Below are 26,005 nucleotides of genomic sequence, written 5' to 3'. Positions count from 1 at the left end.
CTCGAATAGATGGCCTCAATGAGCAAACCCCATTAGGCTAATAAGGTCACACATCAGACACATACTACTCGATTGACCCATGAGCCACCGCCTCAAAACCTAGTCCCGCAAACAAAATTTCAGAAATAACAGATATTCTCTAAGGATTGGTGTTATGGATACTCTGGGACCAGGTAGAGGCAAGACATGACCAAGCCGATTGATCGGACCGGGCCCATCCGACCTCCCGTCTCTCTCCAAGTAAGGGCCAAAGTGGCGTGTTGGGCGTGAGGATCTCGCAAGACCAACACACCCTCAGCCACCAGGATCCCGTCCTCGTAGATTACGGGTCGCAACCCACGGCAAACAGGTCGCTCCCCGGTTGCCTCTCACACAACCGAGAAGATGTGAGCCTATTATATTCACCGGGCTCACGCAGGAGAGCTCTAGGTTAGTCGACTTTTACGACAAGCTTGCCTAGAGGGCTGAGGTCCTATTCTTATCACCCCGGAAACCCCACGGGGGCCAACACTTGTAGAAGGTGGTCCAAGGATGATAAAGCATACATCAATGTACCACGACCGTCAATTATAAAGGAATATAACGACAAAATGGGTGGCGTCGATCTCAGTGACCGGATGATCTCGTATTACCGCATCAATGCTCGCACCAAGAAATGGACTGTGCGAACTGTGTTGCACATGACTGACATGTCATTGGTAAATGCTTGGCTTCAAGAGCGAGAGGATCTTCTGGAAAAAGGCACCACAACTAAGCATCTCAGGGAGTTCTTAGACTTCCGCCTTGCTGTCAGTGAACATTTACTGTATCCCCAGGGAAATACAAATGCTGATCCGGAAGATGGACCTCCCCGAAAGCGGATTGCCCTGCCACCAGAGGCTGCACGCAAATCTCAAGCGCTTCACATGCCAAGGTTCATTGACTTAAAGAATGCGGCGAGATGTCGCAATCCTGAATGCAAGCGTGGTAAAAGCCTTATAATGTGCACATCGTGTCAAGTTTTCCTTTGCATTCAAGGCTGCTTTGAAAACTTCCACAAATAGTTCACAGGACTAGTAATGTCTAAATCAGGCTTCTGGGCGTTCCGTATGAAAACAAAACCGGTTACTAATAACAGATAGTTCGTTTCATGTGACACTTTCAAAGAGTTTGTTTCAGTTTAAATACTTTTGAAAAAATCCAGATGCATATTCTTACAAGAGTACTGAGCAAATACTGTCAAAGTTGTCTAAGTTACATGACTATTAAAAGCTTTTAAGCGTAAAATGTGTTTGCTTTAGTTCTTTAGTTGATGTCCACGTACGTGGACATTGAATTCCATTATAAAAGGCTGGAACCCAATGTCCACAAATGAGGACATGTTAAGAGAAGTTAGTTGGAGGTGGAGTTGTTAAACAGACACCATGTTTGCGCAAAATAGTCTAAAAGAAGTGTTCATAGCAGGTAGCATGCGAATTTTCCAAGAAAAACATGTCCTGGGTCTGAGGAGGATATGAGGTCAGTAGTGGACAAATCAACACCATTGTACAAGATGTGCAGAAATCCTGTCTGAGGCCAGTTAAAGGCACAATGAAGATTCACCAGCTTATGACCGCTCTACCACATGAAGGCACAGTCTTCTATCGAGAAATTTCTTGCTTTTGCAATTCTGCACCATACCCTGGGTTCTGCGATTGTTATTCTAAAGAGAAGTTTGAAGTGGAGTTCACTAACTCAAAAATCTTGAGAATTGAAAAAAACCTGAGTCAAGAACAGATTGTAAAGTTTGAGAAACGGTTGGAAGAAGGGTATGACATCACAATCCAGGACTTAGGTTCCCTTGATTATGATGCTAGGCAAGAGTACCTGTACTGGACAGCATGGCGAGCAGTCAAGCTACAAGAGACTGAACAGAATAGTGATCTTGAGGACATAGAAGATCAAGCGGACGAAACCGACGAAGAGTGGAAACCAACGAAATACAACCAACAGAACCAGCCTCACAACTCTACAGCAATGTTTCCTGAAATCAACAAGATCTATGCAGTATTCTTCCACGCCAGAGGCTCTAAAAAAGGAACTTTCTATCTTGGCCGTGTAATGAAAACAGATGGTGAGGTCGCAGACATGAAATTTCTTGAAAGAAAGTACGGAAATGGAAACCTATATGACTGGCCACGCAGGGATGATATCAGCACAATCAACACCAGCTTCATTCTGCAGAAGGTGGAGTTTACTGGTCCACCCCCATTTGCACTCACTGATTTGGAGTACAAAGTCATAATTGGTAAGGTGCAGAAGTTTGACCTTGGGAGAACATCTATCAGTGATAAATAACTGTCAACCGTCTTGAGCTATAGAGGACATGAAGTGTTGTTAATGCTTTTGCTGAATCGGAAGAAATACAGTTACATGTACATGTAGCAGTTATGTTAGTGCAGACACTTTACTTTTTTGTTTTTCAGTTAAGAATTCTTTGAGAGTTTGTCCATTCACTTTCTACATTTACTGTTACTCTTTGTTTTAACGATTTGTCTGTCAATGAAGCTTACAAACATGACAAATGTACATGTAGTTCCCAGAGGGTAAAGGTTATACACCCTACTTTGTTTTTAACATAACATTACACAGAGGAAATTCCTTATCGGTAGTGTGTATGTTCAGAGATTTCAGTTCATTAAACAAAATGTGATGTTGCTGGGGTCCAATCTTCCCTTGTTTTGTGTTCAACCCAGAGCGGTGTCTTCAGCATGATACTTCAGTGAGGCAGCACTATAAATAAGGAAGCATTGGGACTGGCCTGCTAGGAGAAACCATTGTGGTATGTCAAAACAATGTTGACAGCAATGTCAAGCAATCAATAGATCCCTTGTTTTGTTTCTTGCTCGGTGTGGTGTTAATATGACAGCAACCAAAATTAAAGACAGTAAACCAGTGAAAGGAGAGCTGACCTCTTGTACTTACATGTACCCATCTGAGACTGGATAACAATTATATGACACATATACATGTGTTAATGGCAATGCAACTGCCCTGTAACTATGAGACACATGAATGAATGAATGAATATTGGAGCTTAACAAGGTGCGGGTTCAAATCCGGCATTGGTCAGGGAATTTGTGGATTTCCACTTATCACTGCATCAGAATCAGATTTCAGGAAACCAAATGACTATTGAGTTTAAAGTCGAACTGAAAGGCACTATGTACTTCATGGCTTTGTCTGCTGTCGTCACCTAAAACATTTGCCGATCGTCTAGCTGAAATACTGCTAGATTTGGTGTTCAATTTCAAGAGAGCAAATAAACCAGACAATAAATTGGCAAAAGACAAGTAATGTACTGACAAAATGAAGCAGTTGGTGTTGGTTTTGAGAGGCAAACAATTCTTAACAGCCTCATTGTCTGTTTTTGGTATTATTTGCACGACCTTGTCTTTACTGTTATCAAGTCTGTCTTTACTGTTAACCTGATAACAGTAAAGACAAGAGAGTAAATTTTGAATTTGAATGAAGTTTGTAAGTACAGATGATCTAGCTTTGCTGCTTCTAAGTTATATTTTGCGTAAGGCATTCTATAAAATACTACCTGTTTTGGAGGCAAAATAAAAAATTTATTAGTCATCTTAGTCTTTACCGTTATTTACAGGATTTTTTGAAAATAGCCCACAAGCTCTCCATGCAGTATCACCTATCTGGAAGACACAACCGGACTGCATTTGCGTTGAAGTTGTGGTATTTTCCATCCTGCCTTTCTTCCATTTCGGTGTTTACACCCAATATTGGACAAGGCATCAAGAACTGTACGCGAATTTTCTTAAATTATACGATAATGCCGCACAAGGATGTTAGTCCTATATCACATTGCTTGTCAAGGCAAAAGCCTATGACGGTAGATTTGACAAATATGAAAATTAACAACTCTTAGTTCATTGCACAATTCAACAGAATGACGCCGTGCCAAACGAACTGAAAAGATTGCTCCTTTACGGTTTGCCTAGCACGGTGTCAGTGCTATCTTCAACTAGTCTTTTTCAACTATTTTCTTCCATCATACGTGTACCACTAATATTGTTACACTAACGTTATGCGGCTGTAGAAGTCTGAATTGAGCTATCAATTTTGGGCCTTATACAGATAAAGACCTGAGCGAAGATTGTGTTTAAAAACTTCAAGAATCGTATTGTCGACAGACTTTAGGTTAGAAATTAATCTGACTGCTTACATGCACACAGCCCAATGGAGACAAAAAAGTGTGTAATGCAAGGTCTGAATGCTGTATGCAAAATATGTGATGTTAAAAAAAAATGTAAAGTAAAAAAAAAAATCTCCTTGAGCATGACCGTGCAATCTCTTCAGTCACAGCCAGCATTCCTTTTGCATGCAGTTCGTCCTGATATATGTCTTCAGTACTCATTCACGGGTCAGTGCGCAGATATCCAGTGTAGTGTTCGAGAGAATATCCACGCCTGCACCTGCAAAGTTTATAAGAGTTAATTGTACATCACGGAAACTGAGCCTTTTTTAACCGCCAGTGGACTAAGCATTTCAGCCCACGTGATCAATCTGTCTGACCGAGTTCTTCCTTCACTACAGCTTCGAGCTTCATAATGGGGGCAGACTAATGCCAGCTTGTTAAGAGCAGCACATCAACTGAACCGCACAAGGCCAACTAACGAAGTCCGGCCGTGGCCAGCACACCTGTAGTAGTCATACTGGTTACCCAATAAATACAGTTGTTTAGCGCCTGATGTTTCGAGCGATTCAACTCAACGCCCAACCCTAGCCATTGCACAGGTATTCTACACTGCGTGCGCGCGGCGCTGCTGTTACCGCCTGCTGAGGGTTACACGTGGAAGATAGCATGGTCTACAGAACACCCCCAGCCATGTAAGTGCAGATCACGGCCACTCCAAAGTAAACGTGTATTATGAGCAAACAGAGCTTTCTGGCTCAACCGTTTTCCGCTGACAAGTGCGAGCAAAGGCAGTCTGTCGTTGAATTTCATCTCAAGCACGAACACAGCCGTTTCAGGTTACACCGCTCCAGTTCAAGACGTTAGGCAGAATACGAATACAGTGTGTTACATGGTCAGTTTTGCTGGCGGTCATAATACAGTTACAAGGGGAGACACATGTAATGACGCACAACCTGCTCGCTTCTCTGATCGGCAGATGTCTGCAGATTATGCGCAGGTGTGACGCAATATACCCTGATTTGAGGCTCCGGAACGAGGATATGTATCTTAGAGCATCCGGGTCATCGACTAGCAGCGCCACCACACAGGATGATACGTAACTATTTCTATGTGCTGTCGTATATAGCTAACAGGGGAGCAATTGTACACTGGTAATTGAATATTTCACAATAAATAAATAAGTGAATAAATACTCTAATTAATACAAACTCCTCAACTGGAGCCATTGTGGCCACGGTAACACCTCGTACATGCATATGTGATAGACTGATGACTATATAATTTTTAACATCCGTATGTTGTATACCTAGGAGTAAAATCGCTATTTGATAGAAGTGAATATATCCGCATCAGTCGAGGACAGAATGCACATGTGAACTTTTGTTCGGATCGTAACACTGTATAATCCTGTTGCTGACATTTTAGTGGGCCTATTCCTACAAATCACGTATACAGACCTACAGACTCAGTATGCATCATGAGGAAGCTGGCTATAATGGGATCGAAGGATTACTGTCTTTTACCTTACCAGGTTATTTTGATAGAGGCTCTAGGTTAAGCAAACCACGTAAATTAAGTTTCTTTTTATCTGTCATATAAGCCCGGGTGTATTACCTTGTAGTACGTGTCTATGTTTTGCCTTTTTTTCAGAGGCACAACTCTAAACTTATATTGAAAGAAACTCTTGTCGGGTTAGTCTTAGGTCTTAGTTTTATTACCACTACATATATGTACCGAATGAAACATCATCAATGTGCGTACTATTCGGTAAAATTATGTAAAACATAGATGGCTGATGAGTGGTGCGGTTCTTCTGTCAGCAACTCTGCCCGGGGGTGGGGGGGGTGGGGGGGGGGGGGGGGGGGTGAGCGTTGCCAGGTGGGGGAAGCCTAACGTGGTTGTGGTGCCTTTTTGTTTTGTGCCGCTTATTTTCTATCAAAATTAAAGTGAATACAATGTGTTAAATGCAAGCTATAAACTCATGCAGGTTTTGATCTGCATATATATGTGCACCTTAGCTATTGTAGGCTTATAGGGAGCGGTATAGATCTACTTGGATTAGCTACATGTGCATGTATACCTACAATGTATCTCCATGTATTTTTATTTTTCTGTATTCCTCAGGGATCGTATATTTTGTTCCTCACACGGCAGGCCTCAACTTGTTAACTGCATCACTGAAAAAGACTTGTCATTTAATGGGTATACATTATTATTATTGAAATGCAACTGGACATGTTACTTATGAAGGCCATGCCAAGGTTCAGGTCACGTGGTGTAGTCACGGCGGAAGTTGTTAATCTGTCAAGTTCGTCGCTGGTGGCAGTAATTTCTCGTTTCACAGCCAGGTAGAGCTGTACACTGTTGATACTTCTTTGTGTCAGTATGACCCCTTCAGCTTTATTGCCCTGTATCCCAACAAGATGTCAGGAAAATGTCTTTGTAATTTGTGGAGATCAAATCGATGCATATGTGGCGACATTTGGCAACTCAATAATCCAACGCTAAGAAAATTTAGTGAAAAGTTTCGTTCGGTCAGGGATAGCTTCAAACCGAAATTCGGGTTTGTGATTAGGGGCCAACGTCGGCTGAACAAAAGTTTTGCCAAACCTGAGGTCAGAGCAGTCTCGAACTAAACGTAGATCGTGTATTTCTCAGGCAGTGTGGGCTCAAGATTCTTTGGTATTACTCTAGCCCCGAAAGACTACAGCTGCGTTTATTAAAAAAAAAAAAAAAAAAAAAAAAAAAAAAAGGCCTAGCATGGTTGGAATTTCGACACTAAGAGTGTTGATTTCGCACTTAACCAAGGTCCAGACCGATTGTCTTTGTTATCTCACAAGTCTTGCGCAACTAACAAAGACACTGACCTTAATGACCTATTTCCTCGCCTACCACACAGCAGCCATATGTCCTTACTGGCTTTAGAATGAATTTATTATAGCCACACTCCACTAGAAACATTATGCAATTACACATGTACCTGCCCGCGTCTGGACGGTATAACAGTGTTACCTCTGTACTCAACGATGGTCCAGGCCATTTGTCTTTATTATTGAATGAGTTTTGTGTAAACAAAGACATGAACTTAAAGACCTGCTTTCTGCACCGCCACCATACATCTCTACTGACTTGAAAATAGCTTTATTATTGCCATGATGCAGGGTGCACACTCCTCAAGACAGTTGACCTGGACTATCGTTTAGTGAGTGAGTGAGTGCTTGCGGTTTAACGTCGTACTCAACAATTTTTCAGTCATTTAACGACGTAGGAATCCTTAGGGTGCATGTACGTGTAATGTGCCTCCTTGTTGCAGGATGGATTTCCACTGATCTTTTACTTAGTGCTGCTTCACTGAGACGACTTACCGAAGGCAAGTAAGCCGCCCCGCCCGAGCCATTATACTGATACGGGTCAACCAGTCGTTGCACTATCGTCTTCATGCTGAATGCCAAGCGAAGAAGTTACAACTTCCTCTTTTAAAGTGTTAGGTGTGACTCGATCAAGGATTGATCCTGGATCTACCCTTCCCGAAGCGGATGTTCTATCAACTGTGCTATCCAGGCCAGTCGACCATCGTTGAGCATGAAGGTAACACTGTTATAGGGTCGAGACACGGGCAGGTACATGTGTAATTTTATCATGTGTCTAATGTGTGCTCTGACATCAGTTTAAGGCCATCCTTGCCAAAATTTTGCATAACCAAATTAGGGCACATCAGGGCAATCTCAAAAGAAGTACATGTAAGTTGGGCTTATGTAAAGGTTTCATTGAAAATCAGCTCTAGAGCAGCTGTCTGCTTTTCATTTCACAATGAGTCACATGGACTCTGAGTTATCTCCCTTTACAAGACATTTAAACAGTATATGCAGTTTTTGACTTAAGTCACTATGACCACAGAGTGACAACAGCGCAAGTTAAATGATGTAGCCAATCTTTTAAGATGTCACTAATCAAGGTTTGATGAAACCGGCTGGCAGAATAACATTTTTTAAATACTTAATGTTACCAAAACCTACCCATTAACTTAAGTCTGAGGATAAATCTTGTGAAAGCATTACACAACCTTACTGAGCAGGGTTTAATGTCAGAATGAATGCATGACATTTTCGGCCAGTCCCAAACTGAATGTCAGGAACCGCTCTACCATCTAATCTAACATCTTAATTGGATGGAATGTAGGTTTAGAAACAGACTTTAGTGGGGTGAATCAGTCTTGTTTTTGAAATTGTTTACACTAATCAGATGTTATTTCCTTCTTAGCAAGTCCTGTTTAGTTTATCCAAAGAGAAATACATGCTATTTGAAATTACACGCTTTTATATGTACATATGTACATATGAAAATAAAGGGAAAATAGACAGGTAAGAGAGCCGCTGAACCTTATCTTGTCTTTTTAAGGCATCTGCACGGGAACTTCAAATGTTAACTTACATGAGCCTTGATCGTCATATCTGTTGTTAATGCGAATAACAGCTGTTATTTGAAATAAAATAAATGGTAAACAATGGAATTGGGTGCTACGAAGTACACATTTGAAGGGGTAAATACATGTAGGTGGACTTTGGTTACATGGAGTCATGTATGACACTTACAAACAACTTTTAGTACAAAGTTAAACCCAAAGCACTCACTCACTACAAACAACCTCTTTTCAGAAAGCATATCACTCAATCGTGTCCTTATTTTGACAACTTACCTGACAGTTCTTACCAGCTGAACTGTTTATTGGAGACAAGACCCTCTGTAAAGAGACTGCATGTTTGTGTTCAACATTGCCTGGGGCAGATTAGGAAGGTTTCTTGTGCGTTATTTTGCCACGATATGACTGAAATATTGCTGATTTGGCGTTCAGCCATAGTCATTCATTCTTTTGTGTGTGTCTTACTCGATTCTTTTATATTTTATTATTTTGCAAATCTAAATTTCTGCCATTCAAGCATTTACATGAACAGTGAGAGCAAAACGCTGACTGAGGTAAATTTGACAGGATGTTACATTTGACAGGTTATGTGGGACCACTTGCTAACTATCACATGGGCGTTGCCTCTCTGGTTTATTTTACTCTCTTTGCCGTAGTCTTTTGTACTATTATTTTCTTTTCTGTTGCAGGAGAGATGGTTAAATAGTCCTTGATATGTGAATAGAGTGTGGCTGCCATTTTCTTCCAAAATGCTGAGTTACTGCGCAAAGCCTGCGTGTTTACTCAGCCACAGAGCCTCGTGTGTTCGGCCTGCGTTACTGCTGCTGACTAAACAAGGTCAACCAGTGCCTCACACCTCAGATATGCACACTACTACCAGCCATGGGATCGGTGTTAAAATACAGGACCCTCTGGCAGATTGTTATGCGATGCTAAATCTGCGGGAGGGATGTAACTCTGCTCAGCTGAGAGATGCTTACATTCGCATGGCCAAAGTTTATCACCCAGATAGTGGAGCGGAGACAGCAGATCCAGTCAGATTTTCAAAACTTCAGCAAGCTTACAGGACAATAAAGGTATGATATGCTTGGTTATTTGTAACGTGGATTTTGATTTTCAACAACGGTTTATAAAAAGGTATGGTGGGAAAGTTCACTGAAATTTGCAACAACTACCACTTTAATTTCGTTGGATATAAACTGAACTGGACAATCAACTTTAATTTAAGAGCGTGTTGAAAAAGCTGGCTGAGTTCATTGACAGTCAGCAATTAACAATGGAAAAGCTATTGAAATTTACCAGTTTAACAACATGTTGAGAAGGTGCAGTGAACTCATTGACAATTACCAGTTTAACAGTCTGTTGGAAAGGGGCAGTGAACGCGTTGACAATTACCAGTATAACAACATGTTGAGAAGGTGCAGTGAACTCATTGACAGTTACCAGTTTAACAACATGTTGGAAAGGTGCAGTGAACGCGTTGACATTTACCAGTTAAACAACATGTTGGGAAGGTGCAGTGAACTCATTGACAATTACCAGTATAACACCATGTTGGGAAGGTGCAGTGAACTCATTGACAGTTACCAGTTTAACAGCCTGTTGGAAAGGTGCAGTGAACGCATTGACATTTACCAGTTTAACAACATGTTCGTAAGGTGCAGTGAACTCCTTGACAATTACCAGTATAACAACATGTTGGGAAGGTGCAGTGAACTCATTGACAATTACCAGTTTAACAACATGTTCGTAAGGTGCAGTGAACTCATTGACAATTACCAGTATAACAACATGTTGGGAAGGTGCAGTGAACTCATTGACAATTACCAGTTTAACAACATGTTCATAAGGTGCAGTGAACTCATTGACAATTACCAGTATAACAACATGTTGGGAGGGTGCAGTGAACTCATTGACAATTACCAGTATAACAACATGTTGGGAAGGTGCAGTGAACTCATTGACATTTACCAGTTTACCAACATGTTCGTAAGGTGCAGTGAACTCATTGACAATTACCAGTATGACAGCATGTTGGAAAGGGGCAGTGAACGCGTTGACATTTACCAGTTTAACAACATGTTTGTAAGTTGCAGTGAACTCATTGACAATTACCAGTATAACAGCCTGTTGGAAAAGTGCAGTGAACGTGTTGACATTTACCAGTTTAACAGCATGTTGGGAAGGTGCAGTGAACTCATTGACAATTACCAGTATAACAACATGTTGGGAAGGTGCAGTCAACTCATTGACAATTATCAGTTTAATAACCTGTTGGAAAGGTGCTGTGAATGCGTTGACATTTACCAGTTTAATGACATGTTGGAAAGGTGAAATGAACTCATTGATATTTACCAGTATAACAACATGTTGAGAAGGTGCAGTGAACTCATTGACAATTACCAGTTTAACAGTCTGTTGGAAAGGGGCAGTGAACGCGTTGACATTTACCAGTTTAACAACATATTGGGAAGGTGCAGTGAACTCATTGACAATTACCAGTATAACAACCTGTTGGAAAGATGCAGTGAACGCGTTGACATTTACCAGTTTAACAACATGTTGGGAGGATGCAGTGAACTCATTGTTAATTACCAGTAACATGTGAAGAAAGTGCAATCAGCTAATTTGCACTCAACATTTTAACAGCATGTTGGAAAGTGCATAGAACTCTTTGACAATCAGCAATTTTACAAGCTGGAAAAACAAACTTTATGTTGTGAGAACTGATTTTTGTAGATTTGTGTCTGGAGTAGATGCCCCAAAAAATACCAACAAATTTTTAATACCCTCTACCTCCTGAAAATAAATGTACTGAAAGAAAGAAACAAATGTGACCGTGTGTATCATCAGAATTTTTTGTGAGCTGGATTATGACAGCTACCATTTGAAGCTTCCATTTTATATTGAGTGGCAGTTCCAGTTTACTGCTCTTTGAAAGGCAATTCCATTTTCTCTGCCCAGCTTATTCTGCAGTAGGGCGGAACCAAATTGCCTCCCTTAGGCTTACTCTCCTGTGTAAATGGTGTTTTTTTAGAGACAACGTGGTTAGGTGGGACCTCTGAAAATCACTAATGGTGAGTTCCAATGTTAAAGTGGCATAGGCCAGTTGGAGGCCTATATTCAAGACATGTTAATTTTGTAAAGTGGTTTGAAAGAATAAACCTTCAATATGTGCAAGCCATTAGGAGGAAATATCCCCCTCCCCATTGAAATGCTTGTAAATGTACACCATATATACAGCTTACACAAACTAAAGCATACATAGATGTATTCAGCTTGAGCTGAAAAGGATCACACTGGGTCATGTGGTGTTTCTCTACACTCTGTTGCATACAAAACGGTAGCATTTGTCCTGACAAAGTTATATACATAATGCATAATTCAATAGGCTAGGTCGCACTCCTATTTACTTTCAAGCCTTGACAACTAAGTTTGCGATATGTCATATCTGCTACAGTATAGCAAGGGAGGTAATTCAGAGGAGACCTTTTGTCCTGTCCACTACGGTACATCTATTTGCACCTCACCATATGCAATATGTACTGTTATATCAGGGAGAGAAACAAACTGTACATGTGTATTGTAAAATTTCACTAACCAGTAGCACTAGTGTTCTTTGACCTCGATATAAACTGCTTGTTCAGTTAGGTAATAATAAACGTGTACATGGGTACATGGATCTGCAAAACCAAAAGGTTTGAAATTATATGTATGCATCATTTCTTTTTTCTTTTTTGTTGTCAGGAGAGGCTTGCTGAAATGGGAGAGGGGATGGACGGGGAAGTAGAGGAACCTCAGGTCGTGTTTGACATTCGCCACACCGCTCCGCAGCACAGGCAGTACCTCAACTTTGAGGTCAGTTCAGAAGGTCATTGGCCCTCAAACAGTTTACATGTACATGTTTCAAAGTCTAACATTTATTGCAGACCACCTGTCTTTCACCAGTATGGTGTGCATGTCTGTGCATTCATTACCGGTATAAGGTGTACTGGAGGTATATGTGAGGTACATCTGAGGTGTACCATTAGGGTGTAGCATATTTGAACTGAGGTGTGTCTAAGGTATACTTGGGGTGTATGTGAGGTGCACTGAAGGTGTATCACTAAATAATAATCAAAAACTCAATCAAAACTTTCTAGGTACACCGTTTAAGTGTCAATTTTTTTCGGAGTTTGTGAGGTATATTATCTCATATTCAAAAACCACTCAAATACTCTCAACAATTATAAATGGAACCGGAGGTACATCTTCTAAGTCTTGACTTTTTTTCAAAGCTCCTGTGCAACCTTTAGGCATATGGCCAGGGTTTACTTGAGGCATAGGAGCCTCTGTGGCTCACTCGGTTACTGCGCCAGCGCAGCATAATGACCCAGGGGCCTCCAGCCCATGCTGGCTTCTTCTCCGGCCATGAGTGGAAAGGTCTGTCAGCACCCTGCAGATGGTTGTGGGTTTCATGCGGGCTCTGCATGGTTTCCTCCCACCATTATGCTGGCTGCCGTCATATAAGTGAAAAATTCTTAAGTACGGCATAAAACACCAATGAAATAAATAAATAAATAAATACATGAGGCATACACCTCATATACACCTCATCTGTACCTCATACTGAGGTGTACACCTCATGTCTGTAAGGGCCACACGCAGGAGAGTTAGTCAGTATTTTGCCAAGTTCTTTGGTTTACCCTGGGCACTCTGGTTTCATCCAACAATGAATCCAACTGCCATTGTGTAAGTGAAAATTCTTGAGTGTGCGAAATCAAACACATGTAAAAGTGACCACCAAAGGGACATTTTGTTGAGTTTGGATGTAAGCGGCAATGTGCAATGCATCCATCACATAGGCTGCACAGTTGCCATGTAATTCCTTGTATCCACAGTTTAAAACTGTTTGCAATGTTGCAGGTACGTGTCATTTTCGTATAGTTTACCTCATGTACATTTATAGGCATGAATATACATGTATTCCTGATGTGTCATTGAGTAACAGGCTTCTTTTAATTGGACTCTGATAGATTTGCTTTGCAAGAATCCAACAGAATTATGTACTACAAAGCTGATGAAGCAAGTTTAGGGGTTAATGCAAATAAAATGTAAGCTGTACTACAAAGCTGATGAAGCAAGTTTAGGGGTTAATGCAAATAAAGAGTAAGCTGTAATACAAAGCTGATGAAGCAAGTTTAGGGGTTAATGCTGATTTTGTGGATTCCACGTTATTAAATCATGATGTGAAACTCCAGTATCCACTTCCCCTAAGGAGACAGAATAGTTAGGAATGGAGAATTGGAGGTGGAAGATTTTGATTATGTTCACAATTATTTATGTGACTTTACCATGTTTACAAGAATCTGTTTGGAGTCCTGTAGTTTTGGTTTACACATCAGTCGTGACGAGAATTGGGTTCCCAGATTTCTGTGGAAAGGAAAAGCATGAAAAATGCGCATAGAGATACAAAGGAGATCAAGTAGACTGGCATCAAAAGTGATTGAGAGTAGCCGTATAGTCATGACAATTACATCGATACGTTTACACCAGTCATTGGTATTCCTCACACTGGTGTAATCTCAGAGGACATTATATGACCAGCAAGATGAAAGCAACAGAAACTAATGGTGCTGTACAGTGAATCAAGCCTTAACAGTGCGTCAATGTGAGTTCAATGCTGTCACTGTGAGTTCATTGCTGTCACTGTGAGTTCAGTGCTGTCACTGTGAGCTCAGTGCTGTCACTGTGAGCTCAGTCCTGTCAATGTGAGTTCAGTGCTGTCACTGTGAGCTCAGTGCTGTCACTGTGAGCTCAGTGCTGTCACTGTGAGTTCAGTGCTGTCACTGTGAGTTCAATGCTGTCACTGCAAGTTCAATGCTGTCACTGCGAGTTCAATGCTGTCACTGTGAGTTCAGTGCTGTCACTGTGAGTTCAATGCTGTCACTGCGAGTTTAGTGCTGTCACTGTGAGCTCAGTCCTGTCAATGTGAGTTCAGTGCTGTCACTGTGAGTTCAATGCTGTCACTGCGAGTTCAGTGCTGTCACTGTGAGTTCAATGCTGTCACTGCGAGTTCAGTGCTGTCAATGTGAGTTCAGTGCTGTCACTGTGGGTTCAGTGCTGTCACTGTGGGTTCAGTGCTGTCACTGTCAGTTCAATGCTGTCACTGTCAGTTCAGTTCAGTGCTGTCACTGTCAGTTCAATGCTGTTACTGTCAGTTCAAGTTCTTGCTGGCTTCATGTCTGGTCGTATGTGAGGCCTGCTGGGAACCTGACCTCCGGGCTCTGCCAGGTTTCCTCCCACCGTAATGCTGTCAGTCGTTGTTTGAAAGATACATGAAAGGGAACCCTTTCTGAAATCAGCTCATCATACAATGAATTTGCTGTGAACAGGAGACCGCCATAGCGTTCCCCATGCGGGCTGTTCCTGTACAGAGTTGTATAAACAGCCATAACCAGTGATGTCACAGCTGCAAGCTACTTGATTTCCAGACTGACCACTGGGGCCATAAGAAAGCTGTAATTTAAAGTTGTGTTTATGCCCAAAGGTAAAAGCTGAGGGGTGGTTTTTGCATTTTTATATGTTAGGACACAAATGTCCATAAAGAAAATGTGTCTCTAACTTTCATGTACCCAATTATTCGTGATTCATACCTAAGTGAAATACCCTTTTAATAGCACTTCTCAAAACAGCAATCAAATAAATATGTTAATTCAGTAACCTGAGGGTCATGATCTGATGTTTTATCTCCACCAGGGTATAGGGTTTGGCACACCCACACAAAGAATGAAGCAGTATCAACAGCACCGTGTTGCCAAGGCGACAGAGAGCATCAGCGACTTGCGTGTTCAGAAGATTGCTGTGCAGTACGAGGACGCCTTGGTGGTGAAGGATAAACAGGCTATGAAAACCCACAAAACACAGTCAGTCCTCACATTGCCTCATCCTAAGCTCATCTCAGATCTCAAATTGTCTTAATGTACTATATTTCTCTTGAAGCTAACTGTGTAAACAGTCACTTTCAGAAGCACATAAAGGATTTAAAATTGACAAGCATTTGAGCCTGTCAGATGGATGAATCAATGAAAACCTGGTGAAATGTGACACTTGAAGAATGCTTAACTTTGCGTGAAATAGTAATACAGTAGATTTTTTACTTGAGCCAGTCTTTAATCGCTAGGATTAAAGGTGCAGGTTCAAATATGGCCTGGGAATTTGTTGATTTTGGTGACAATACAGAGTCTCCCAGTATATTGTGCCACCTGTGTGAAAGTTCATTACAAACATTCCAAAGGTCAGTGGTTTACAGGTAACATTTTAGGTTACTCCCCTTCTCAATGATTTGCATCCCTTAACTACAGGTATCTGTCACTCAATTGAATTTAATGCACCAACTGGTGAAAGGAATAATGTGGCAGATTTTTGGCTGTTACCAGATTTATAGGGACTGCATAGTGGAGATATTGATGTATTGATCAGGAGTTTTGGCTGTTATGGAAATTTCATGGACAGCCTGATGGAGGTATACATGAGGCAGATTTTTTGCTGTTTCAGCAATTTCATGGATAGCATAATGGAGATATTGATGTGATAGGTATTTGGCTATTTCAGGGATTTCATGGATTGCATTTCGGAGATATTGATGTGATAGGTATTTGGCTGTTTTAGGAATTTCACAGATCACATTGTGCAGAGATTGATGTGATAGTTATTTGCCTGTTTCAGGAATTTCATGGACCACATTGCGGAGATATTGATGTGATAGATATAAGACTGTTTCAGGAATTTCACAAATCACATTGTGCAGATATTGATGTGATAGGTATTTGACAGTTTCAGGAATTTCACAGACCACATTGTGGAGTTATTGATGTGATAGGTATATGATTGTTTCAGGAATTTCACAGATCACATTGTGCAGATATTGATGTGATAGTTATTTGACTGATTCAGGAATTTCATGGATCACATTGCGGAGATATTGATGTGATAGTTATTTGGCTGTTTCAGGAATTTCACGGACCACATTGCGGAGATATTGATGTGATAGGTATTTGGCTGTTTCAGGAATTTCACAGATCACATTGTGGAGATATTGATGTGATAGGTATTTGACTGTTTCAGGAATTTCACGGATCACATTGCGGAGATATTGATGTGATAGGTATTTGGCTGTTTCAGGAATTTCATGGATCACATTGCGGAGATATTGATGTGATAGGTATTTGGCTGTTTCAGGAATTTCATGCATCACATTTTGCAGATATTGATGTGATAGGTATTTGGCTGTTTCAGGAATTTCACGGATCACATTGTGCAGATATTGATGTGATAGGTATTTGGCTGTTTCAGGAATTTCATGGATCACATTGCGGAGATATTGATGTGATAGATATTTGGCTGTTTCAGGAATTTCACGGATCACATTGTGCAGATATTGATGTGATCAGTATTTGGCTGTTTCAGGAATTTCACGGATCACATTGCGGAGATATTGATGTGATAGGTATTTGGCTGTTTCAGGAATTTCACAGATCACATTGTGGACATATTGATGTGATAGGTATTTGACTGTTTCAGGAATTTCACGGATCACATTGTGCAGATATTGATGTGATAGGTATTTGACTGTTTCAGGAATTTCATGGATCGCATTGTGCAGATATTGATGTGATAGGTATTTGGCTGTTTCAGGGATTTCATGGATCGCATTTCGGAGATATTGATGTGATAGGTATTCGACTGTTTCAGGAATTTCATAGACCACATTGTGCAGATATTGATGTGATAGGTATTTGGCTGTTTCAGGAATTCACGGATCACATTGCGGAGATATTGATGTGATAGGTATTTGACTGTTTCAGGAATTTCACAGATCACATTGCGGAGATTTCGATGTGATAGGTAGTTGGCTGTTTCAGGAATTTCACAGATCACATTGTGCAGATATTGATGTGATAGTTATTTGACTGATTCAGGAATTTCACGGATCACATTGTGCAGATATTGATGTGATAGGTATTTGACTGATTCAGGAATTTCACGGATCACATTGTGCAGATATTGATGTGATAGTTATTTGACTGATTCAGGAATTTCACGGATCACATTGTGCAGATATTGATGTGATAGGTATTTGGCTATTTCAGGGATTTCATGGATCGCATTTCGGAGATATTGATGTGATCGGTATTTGACTGTTTCAGGAATTTCATGGACCACATTGTGCAGATATTGATGTGATAGGTATTTGCCTGTTTCAGGAATTTCATGGATCACATTGTGCAGATATTGATGTGATAGGTATTTGACTGTTTCAGGAATTTCACAGATCACATTGCGGAGATATTGATGTGATAGGTATTTGGCTGTTTCAGGAATTTCACAGATCACATTGCGGAGATATTGATGTGATAGGTATTTGACTGTTTCAGGAATTTCACGGATCACATTGCGGAGATATTGATGTGATAGGTATTTGGCTGTTTCAGGAATTTCATGGATCACATTTTGCAGATATTGATGTGATAGGTATTTGGCTGTTTCAGGAATTTCACGGATCACATTGTGCAGATATTGATGTGATCAGTATTTGGCTGTTTCAGGAATTTCACGGATCACATTGCGGAGATATTGATGTGATAGATATTTGGCTGTTTCAGGAATTTCACAGATCACATTGTGCAGATATTGATGTGATCAGCATTTGGCTGTTTCAGGAATTTCACGGATCACATTGCGGAGATATTGATGTGATAGGTATTTGGCTGTTTCAGGAATTTCACGGATCACATTGCGGAGATATTGATGTGATAGATATTTGGCTGTTTCAGGAATTTCACGGATCACATTGTGCAGATATTGATGTGATCAGCATTTGGCTGTTTCAGGAATTTCACGGATCACATTGCGGAGATATTGATGTGATAGGTATTTGGCTGTTTCAGGAATTTCACGGATCACATTGCGGAGATATTGTTGTGATAGGTATTTGGCTATTTCAGGAATTTCACAGATCACATTGTGCACATATTGATGTGATAGGTATTTGACTGTTTCAGGAATTTCACGGATCACATTGTGCAGATATTGATGTGATAGGTATTTGACTGTTTCAGGAATTTCATGGATCGCATTGTGCAGATATTGATGTGATAGGTATTTGGCTGTTTCAGGGATTTCATGGATTGCATTTCGGAGATATTGATGTGATCGGTATTTGACTGTTTCAGGAATTTCATAGACCACATTGGGCAGATATTGATGTGATAGGTATTTGGCTGTTTCAGGAATTTCATGGATCACATTGCGGAGATATTGATGTGATAGGTATTTGACTGTTTCAGGAATTTCACAGATCACATTGCGGAGATTTTGATGTGATCGGTATTTGGCTGTTTCAGGAATTTCACAGATCACATTGTGCAGATATTGATGTGATAGTTATTTGACTGGTTCAGGAATTTCACGGATCACATTGTGCAGATATTGATGTGATCGGTATTTGACTGTTTCAGGAATTTCACGGATCACATTGTGGAGATATTGATGTGATCGATATTTGACTGTTTCAGGAATTTCATGGATCACATTTTGCAGATATTGATGTGATAGGTATTTGCCTGTTTCAGGAATTTCACGGATCACATTGTGGAGATATTGATGTGATAGGTATTTGACTGTTTCAGGAATTTCACGGATCACATTGTGGAGATATTGATGTGATAGTTATTTGGCTGTTTCAGGAATTTCACGGATCACATTGTGCAGATATTGATGTGATCGGTATTTGACTGTTTCAGGAATTTCATGGATCACATTGCGGAGATATTGATGTGATAGGTATTTGGCTGTTTCAGGAATTTTATGGACCACATTGCGGAGATATTGATGTGATAGGTATTTGGCTGTTTCAGGAATTTTATATATCACATTGTGGAGATATTGATGTGATAGGTATTTGGCTGTTTCAGGAATTTCACGGATCACATTGCAGAGATGTGATAGGTATTTGGCTGTTTCAGGAATTTCATGGATCACATTGCAGAGATATTGATGTGATATGTATTTGGCTGTTTCAGAAATTTCACGGATCACATTGTGCAGATATTGATGTGATAGGTATTTGGCTGTTTCAGGAATTTCACAGATCACATTGTGGAGATATTGATGTGATAGGTATTTGGCTGTTTCAGGAATTTCACGGATCACATTGCGGAGATATTGATGTGATAGGTATTTGGCTGTTTCAGGAATTTCACAGATCACATTGTGCACATATTGATGTGATCGGTATTTGACTGTTTCAGGAATTTCACGGATCACATTGTGGAGATATTGATGTGATAGGTATTTGACTGTTTCAGGAATTTCACAGATCACATTGTGCACATATTGATGTGATCGGTATTTGACTGTTTCAGGAATTTCACAGATCACATTGTGCAGATATGGATGTGATAGGTATTTGGCTATTTCAGGGATTTCATGGATCGCATTTTGGAGATATTGATGTGATCGGTATTTGACTGTTTCAGGAATTTTATGGACCACATTGCGGAGACATTGATGTGATAGTTATTTGACTGTTTCAGGAATTTCACGGACCACATTGCGGAGATATTGATGTGATAGGTATTTGGCTGTTTCAGGAATTTTATATATCACATTCTGGAGATATTGATGTGATAGGTATTTGGCTGTTTCAGGAATTTCACGGATCACATTGCGGAGATATTGATGTGATAGGTATTTGGCTGTTTCAGGAATTTCACAGATCACATTGCAGAGATATTGATGTGATAGGTATTTGGCTGTTTCAGAAATTTCACGGATCACATTGTGCAGATATTGATGTGATCAGTATTTGGCTGTTTCAGGAATTTCACGGATCACATTGTGGAGATATTGATGTGATAGGTATTTGGCTGTTTCAGGAATTTCATGGATCACATTGTGCAGATATTGATGTGATCAGTATTTGGCTGTTTCAGGAATTTCACGGATCACATTGTGGAGATATTGATGTGATAGGTATTTGGCTGTTTCAGGAATTTCACAGATCACATTGCAGAGATATTGATGTGATAGGTATTTGGCTGTTTCAGAAATTTCACGGATCACATTGTGCAGATATTGATGTGATCAGTATTTGGCTGTTTCAGGAATTTCACGGATCACATTGTGGAGATATTGATGTGATAGGTATTTGGCTGTTTCAGGAATTTCACGGATCACATTGCGGAGATATTGATGTGATAGGTATTTGACTGATTCAGGAATTTCATGGATCACATTGTGGAGATATTGATGTGATAGGTATTTGCCTGTTTCAGGAATTTCACGGATCACATTGTGGAGATATTGATGTGATAGGTATTTGCCTGTTTCAGGAATTTCATGGACCGCCTGGTTGAAGATTTGATCAAAGAGTCGATAGAGAAAGGTGATTTTCAGGACCTGCCAGGGACTGGAAAGCCACTGGTGGATCATGCAGACAGGAATCCCTTCGTGGATTCTACCACTCACAACCTCAACAAGATCCTCATCAATGATGGCTTCGCTCCTGAGTGGATCGCCCTGGAGAGAGAAATCCGGTGAGAGGCTCCGCTGTCACTGCAGAAATACACCCCTGGTGAAAGCACACATAGTACTCAAGGATATTTCACTTATACAACAGTGGCCAGCATTATGGTGAGTGGAAACCGGGCAGAGCTTGGGGGGAACCCACGACCATCCGTAGGTTGCCTGAAGACCTTCCCACGTACGGTCAAAGAGGAAGCCAACATGAGCTGGTCTTGAACTCACAGCGACTGCGTTGGTGAGAGACTGCTGGGTCATCACACTGCGCTAGCGCGCTAACCAACTGAGCCACGGAGACCCCTGAAAAATGGAAGATACATGTACACATATACATGCTATATTGATACATATATTTTGTGGTTGATCCCTCATCTGGATTATTTCACATGTACATTGCAACAGCATTCAGCCAATCAAAATCACATTGTTTATAAAATTTGCTGAAGATATGAATGGGTCAGGCTAGTTTTCAAATGTTCAAGAGGTTCCAGGAATTGAACTTTTATGAAAATTAAACAATGTTCGAGTGAATTATTGCACAGATAACCAAGCACACGTAATCTGTACACATGATCTTGAGGATTTGTCTCCTTTTGAAAATAAGAACCAAGTTATTTGGTAACGAGGTATAAAAATTGATAGTAACCACTTCACTGGTTACCATTTTGTTGCTTGTATGCTAGACTAGTTACTTTCAACTGTTTGTCATAGAGGTGCACCTCCGATTCAGGGGATTTGGTGTGATGACGCTATGATGTCGTAGTGGCATCCCTTTGTGAAGTTACACAGTCGCTTTAGAGCATGGTGAGGTCAAACACTACATTTTAACATGGGCGGGTATATGCACTAATGAAAATTATCTACACAGCATGACTTTAATTACGTGACTTACTTGCAAATTGGGGGCTGAGGTGTCGCGCCAGCATGGTGCAATGACCCAGTAGCCTCTCACTGATGAGGTTACTGTCCCGCTCATGCTGGCTTCCTCTCCAGCCGTACATGGGAAGGTCTGTCAACAACCTTCAGATGGTCGTGGGTTCCTCTGGGCTCTACCCTGTTTCATTCCACCAAATTGCAGGCTGCTGTCATATAAGTGAAATATTAAGTGAGTACGGCATAAAGCACCAATCAAATAAATAAATACTTGCAAATCCTCTGAAGTAAATAATTCACAAATAAAATTCATGGGTTATGGATCATAGTAATTGTTGTACATATCCCCCCGTGTTAACATTGATTTTGCCCCATTCTGCTGTGAAGACGGCGAAGTAACGGCCACAAAGGGACGTCACCACAAGGTTGTAACACCTTGAATAAAAGACTTTGTACAAGTACATGATGGCATCACCTTTCTAGTCCACTGTATTTTTTAACAGGCAAGAGATACGACATTGTCGAGAAACGTTGGCAAAAGAAAGGAATTACTTAGGATCGCCTCCCTTGTCTGGCCAGAACCACAATCGCTGGGTGCACCATTCCAACAACTTCCGACGGACCATCGATGATATCAATGCAAAAATACACAAGTACAACATGGTTGTGCCCTTCCTGCAGAAGCAAATGGTTGAATATAAGAAGGAAAAGGAAATACAAACCATTTTTGAAAACTGGGAAAAGTTTCTCCCAAAGGTAATAGAAGAGGATAGGCCAAGATCAACCATTTACAGCTATCCTTCAGTCAAGCATGAGAAGATAAACTGGGTAGATGTTTGGAAGAATATAAAGGCAATGTTCTCTACATAATATTAGATTTCTAGGCAGGTGTGTGTATTGACAATACGCATGTTTCAAGATATGACGTCATGACGACAGAGTGACATCCCTTTATGATACGACGTCTTCACTTTGCGGCGCGGTAGGGCCAATCTGGTAATTTTAACATGGACTGGTATGTAGAATATAGAGAAGTAATTGAAAGGATTACACTGATCTTCTGAATTGTGTTCAGGGGTGAATTAGCGTTCCCAATATTGCACAAAAAGTGATGTTCTGTCGATACTTTGATCTAAACACGATCACTGCCATGTTAAATGATAGGCAAGTAGCCCTATTGCTCTGTAAAGTGGCAACGTCTTTTTACACGGAGACGTCATTCTGTTGTCGTAATGGCGTAACTCGAAAACTGCGTATTGAGTCCTGCATATCTCTGCTTTGGCAGACCATCATTTTAGGCTATTCAGGGAATGACTTACTAGTAATTGTGCTGGATCGAAGAAAGGTTTGACAACAAAGTTCAGTTCTAGTGGTCTATGTCTTAATTGTGACTATACTTTTTAAGTTTTTGAACTATATTGATATATTTTGTCACCTACAGGCATTGAGAAGTGCTAGCTGTGTAGCATTGTTAAAGGTTAAAACTTGATTGATTTGTTGATGGTTGAAAAAATGTTTATAGAAATGATAGGATATTGAATGGTATTTAAAAGTGCTACAAATATTGTTGGAACATCTGTACCACTACATCATCACAACAAAGGTTTTCTTTCACCTCATCATACTGCAGTACTTTATTTGTGACCCTACAGTTTACTTACTAAATGATGAGTATTCCTGATGATAACCATTGGGTTTATGGTACTGATGCTGTAGAAATTTTTTTTTATTAATATAGTTTGTCATTTACCTTCAGTAAGGCGTCTCAGTGAGGCAGCACTAGATAAAAGAGCAGTGGAAATCCGTCGTGCGACAAGGAGGCACATTACATACACCCTAAGGATTCCTTCGTCGTCATATGACTGAAAAATTGTGACAAGTTTGTGTTTCACCCAAATTTTGAACTAGTCTTGCAATGTAATGGAGAACTACTGTTCTGCAAACAAGTGCTTAAGAAGTGTCTTCAGTCGTAGTGTTGATATGTTGCTAAACAAAAAGTGTGGAATTAAGCCTTCATTTTTGTTTTTGATCAGGTGTGTGATTATCACATTCCTTGTAGAAGACTAGGAATGTAATTTGCACACCTAAAGTCCTTCTTGCCCAGACTGCTGTAATAAAGAGTGTGAAGGTTTGGGGTGCGGTAGTACACCTGAAAATCAAAGGATATTTATTGTGAGATTTGATAATGTCTTCTCATAGATACGTGAAAACAGGTGATCAGTGAGAAGGAAACGCTTCCTATCTCTTGATTACGTCCCTTTAGCTATGAATTCCAGTGTATTTATGCTTGTTATTCAGTAGAGTGGATTGTCTCCCTTCGTTAAGACTGTGATATTATTAAAGATTGTTGCACTCACTTTATTCTTCACTTTTTATAAGGTGTTGTCCGTGAACATCAGCAGGGTAGGTCACTCACTGAGAAAGGTGTAACTACGACAGAGAACATCAAGCATACATACATACATACATACATGCGTGTACAGAAGAGGGTAGTGTACACAAATGATATATGGTAGTAGGTGGACAAAGTAGTGAGTATGTCGACGCGGCGCAATGGCCCAGGAGCCTCTCATCAATGTGGTCGCTGTGAGTTCAAGTCCCACTCCTGCTGGTTTTCTCTTGTATATAGGAAGGTATGTCAACAACCTGCGGATGGTCATGGGTTTCCTCCAGGCTTTGCCAGTTTTCCTCCAACCATAATACTGTCTGCTGTCGTATAAGTGAAATATTCTTGAGTACAGTGTAAAACACCAATCCAATAAATATATGATGGCTTTAGGTTCGTTGGTGACAATGTAATATCGCTCTTGGTATAAAGTTGGTTGTATCTTATATGGGATCAATATGGGTGGAGAAATAAAAATAAATCAAAAGTTAAGTTATTGTTAAGTTTAAGTTATATGTAGCTGAATTTCATGCAAGCCTACCTAAAGCAGCAACTGAGCTAGCTGAACTTTGCTGAATCATTGGTCAGAATAAACAACGTACATGTCAGGACAAGTGTTAATTGCCATAGTAAAAGTTACATGTGCATGTATTTGTTTTGTTAGATGAACAAGGGATTTTAATACCGAAATTTAAATTTGGTAGCACGGCTACCAAAGAGCTCACCTGTAATCCAAAATCAGTTCACTACATACAGTACTTTTTGAAGATATCATTCCTAACATTTTGTTTAACATTGCTTTCCATGCTATTTGATGCTGACACGCGTGAGACGACATTAAGCTAAAATCTCTTAAAATAACAGACATCTAACCAGATAGACTCGACAGATCGATGGTTTTCTCTGCTCAGACATAAAATGGTGATCAAATAATACACCTCTACAGGTGTACAGTATGTAAATCCTTACCACACAGTACAAGTAAGGAACTAAACCCAGTAAGACTGGCTAAGCAGTCCAGGGGGGCACACCCAGTAACATTGGCTAAGCAGTCCGGGGGGCCAAACCCAGTAACACTGACTAAGCAGTCCAGGGGGCCAGACCCAGTAACACTGGTAAAGCAGTCCAGGGGAACAAACCCAGTAACATTGGCTAAGCAGTCCAGGGGGGCCAAACCCAGTAACACTGACTAAGTAGTCCAGGGGGACAAACCCAGTAAGACTGGCTAAGCAGTCCAGGGGTCCAAACCCAGTAACACTGACTAAGCAGTCCAGGGGAATAATCCCACTAACACAAGAAAACAGAACAATTTCCCCACCCAGTAACATCAGCATGCCAGACCAGGGGATCCCACCCATCAACACTTGGAAAGAAATCAAGGGGTCCCCACTTAGTAACACCAACTGAGCAGTCCAGGGGTCCCGCACCTGGTAACGACAGAATAGCATTCCAGACTTTGAAGGCATGATCACGTCGGAAGTAATGATGGAGGGCAGTTAATTTGTCACTGTTCGATCGACATTTACCCGTAACTCTCTATTGTGACGCCTGACCCCGTAAGGGGCACGCTCTAAATTATCATTGTTCT

General features: G+C 40.6%; 1 protein-coding gene across 6 annotated transcripts; it reads left to right on the top strand.

Moving 5' to 3' along the window:
• The first annotated feature begins 611 nt into the window (after positions 1 to 611).
• On the top strand, positions 612 to 24,382 carry LOC135471132 (dnaJ homolog subfamily C member 28-like). 6 transcript variants are annotated; one of them, XM_064750218.1, is made up of 7 exons: positions 6,469 to 6,553; positions 7,657 to 7,762; positions 9,284 to 9,670; positions 12,342 to 12,452; positions 15,333 to 15,499; positions 20,969 to 21,172; positions 22,535 to 24,382. In XM_064750218.1, the coding sequence occupies exons 3-7, from the start codon at positions 9,344 to 9,346 to the stop codon at positions 22,899 to 22,901; spliced, it is 1,176 nt and encodes a 391-aa protein (XP_064606288.1). In that variant the 5' UTR covers positions 6,469 to 6,553; positions 7,657 to 7,762; positions 9,284 to 9,343; the 3' UTR covers positions 22,902 to 24,382. The 6 variants fall into 6 exon arrangements, with proteins under 6 accessions (XP_064606291.1, XP_064606286.1, XP_064606288.1 ...); XM_064750219.1 differs by having other exon boundaries at positions 6,507 to 6,522; XM_064750221.1 differs by lacking the exons at positions 6,469 to 6,553; positions 7,657 to 7,762 and adding an exon at positions 612 to 4,866.
• The last annotated feature ends 1,623 nt before the right edge of the window (positions 24,383 to 26,005 follow it).

The sequence above is a fragment of the Liolophura sinensis genome, chromosome 7 (genome assembly GCF_032854445.1).
Source record: "Liolophura sinensis isolate JHLJ2023 chromosome 7, CUHK_Ljap_v2, whole genome shotgun sequence".
In the NCBI taxonomy this organism is placed as follows: Eukaryota; Metazoa; Mollusca; class Polyplacophora; order Chitonida; family Chitonidae; genus Liolophura; species Liolophura sinensis.
The sequence above is the reverse complement of the archived record's forward strand: the minus strand, read 5'-3'. Positions and strand labels throughout refer to the sequence as shown.

Excerpts from the sequence above, each read along its gene's own strand:
- LOC135471132 (XM_064750221.1), top strand. The coding sequence starts at position 9,344 with ATGCTGAGTTACTGCGCAAAGCCTGCGTGTTTACTCAGCCACAGAGCC. Across the intron at positions 12,453-15,332 it reads GGCAGTACCTCAACTTTGAG|GGTATAGGGTTTGGCACACC; the intron begins GTCAGTTCAGAA and ends TATCTCCACCAG. Across the intron at positions 21,173-22,534 it reads GCCCTGGAGAGAGAAATCCG|GCAAGAGATACGACATTGTC; the intron begins GTGAGAGGCTCC and ends ATTTTTTAACAG.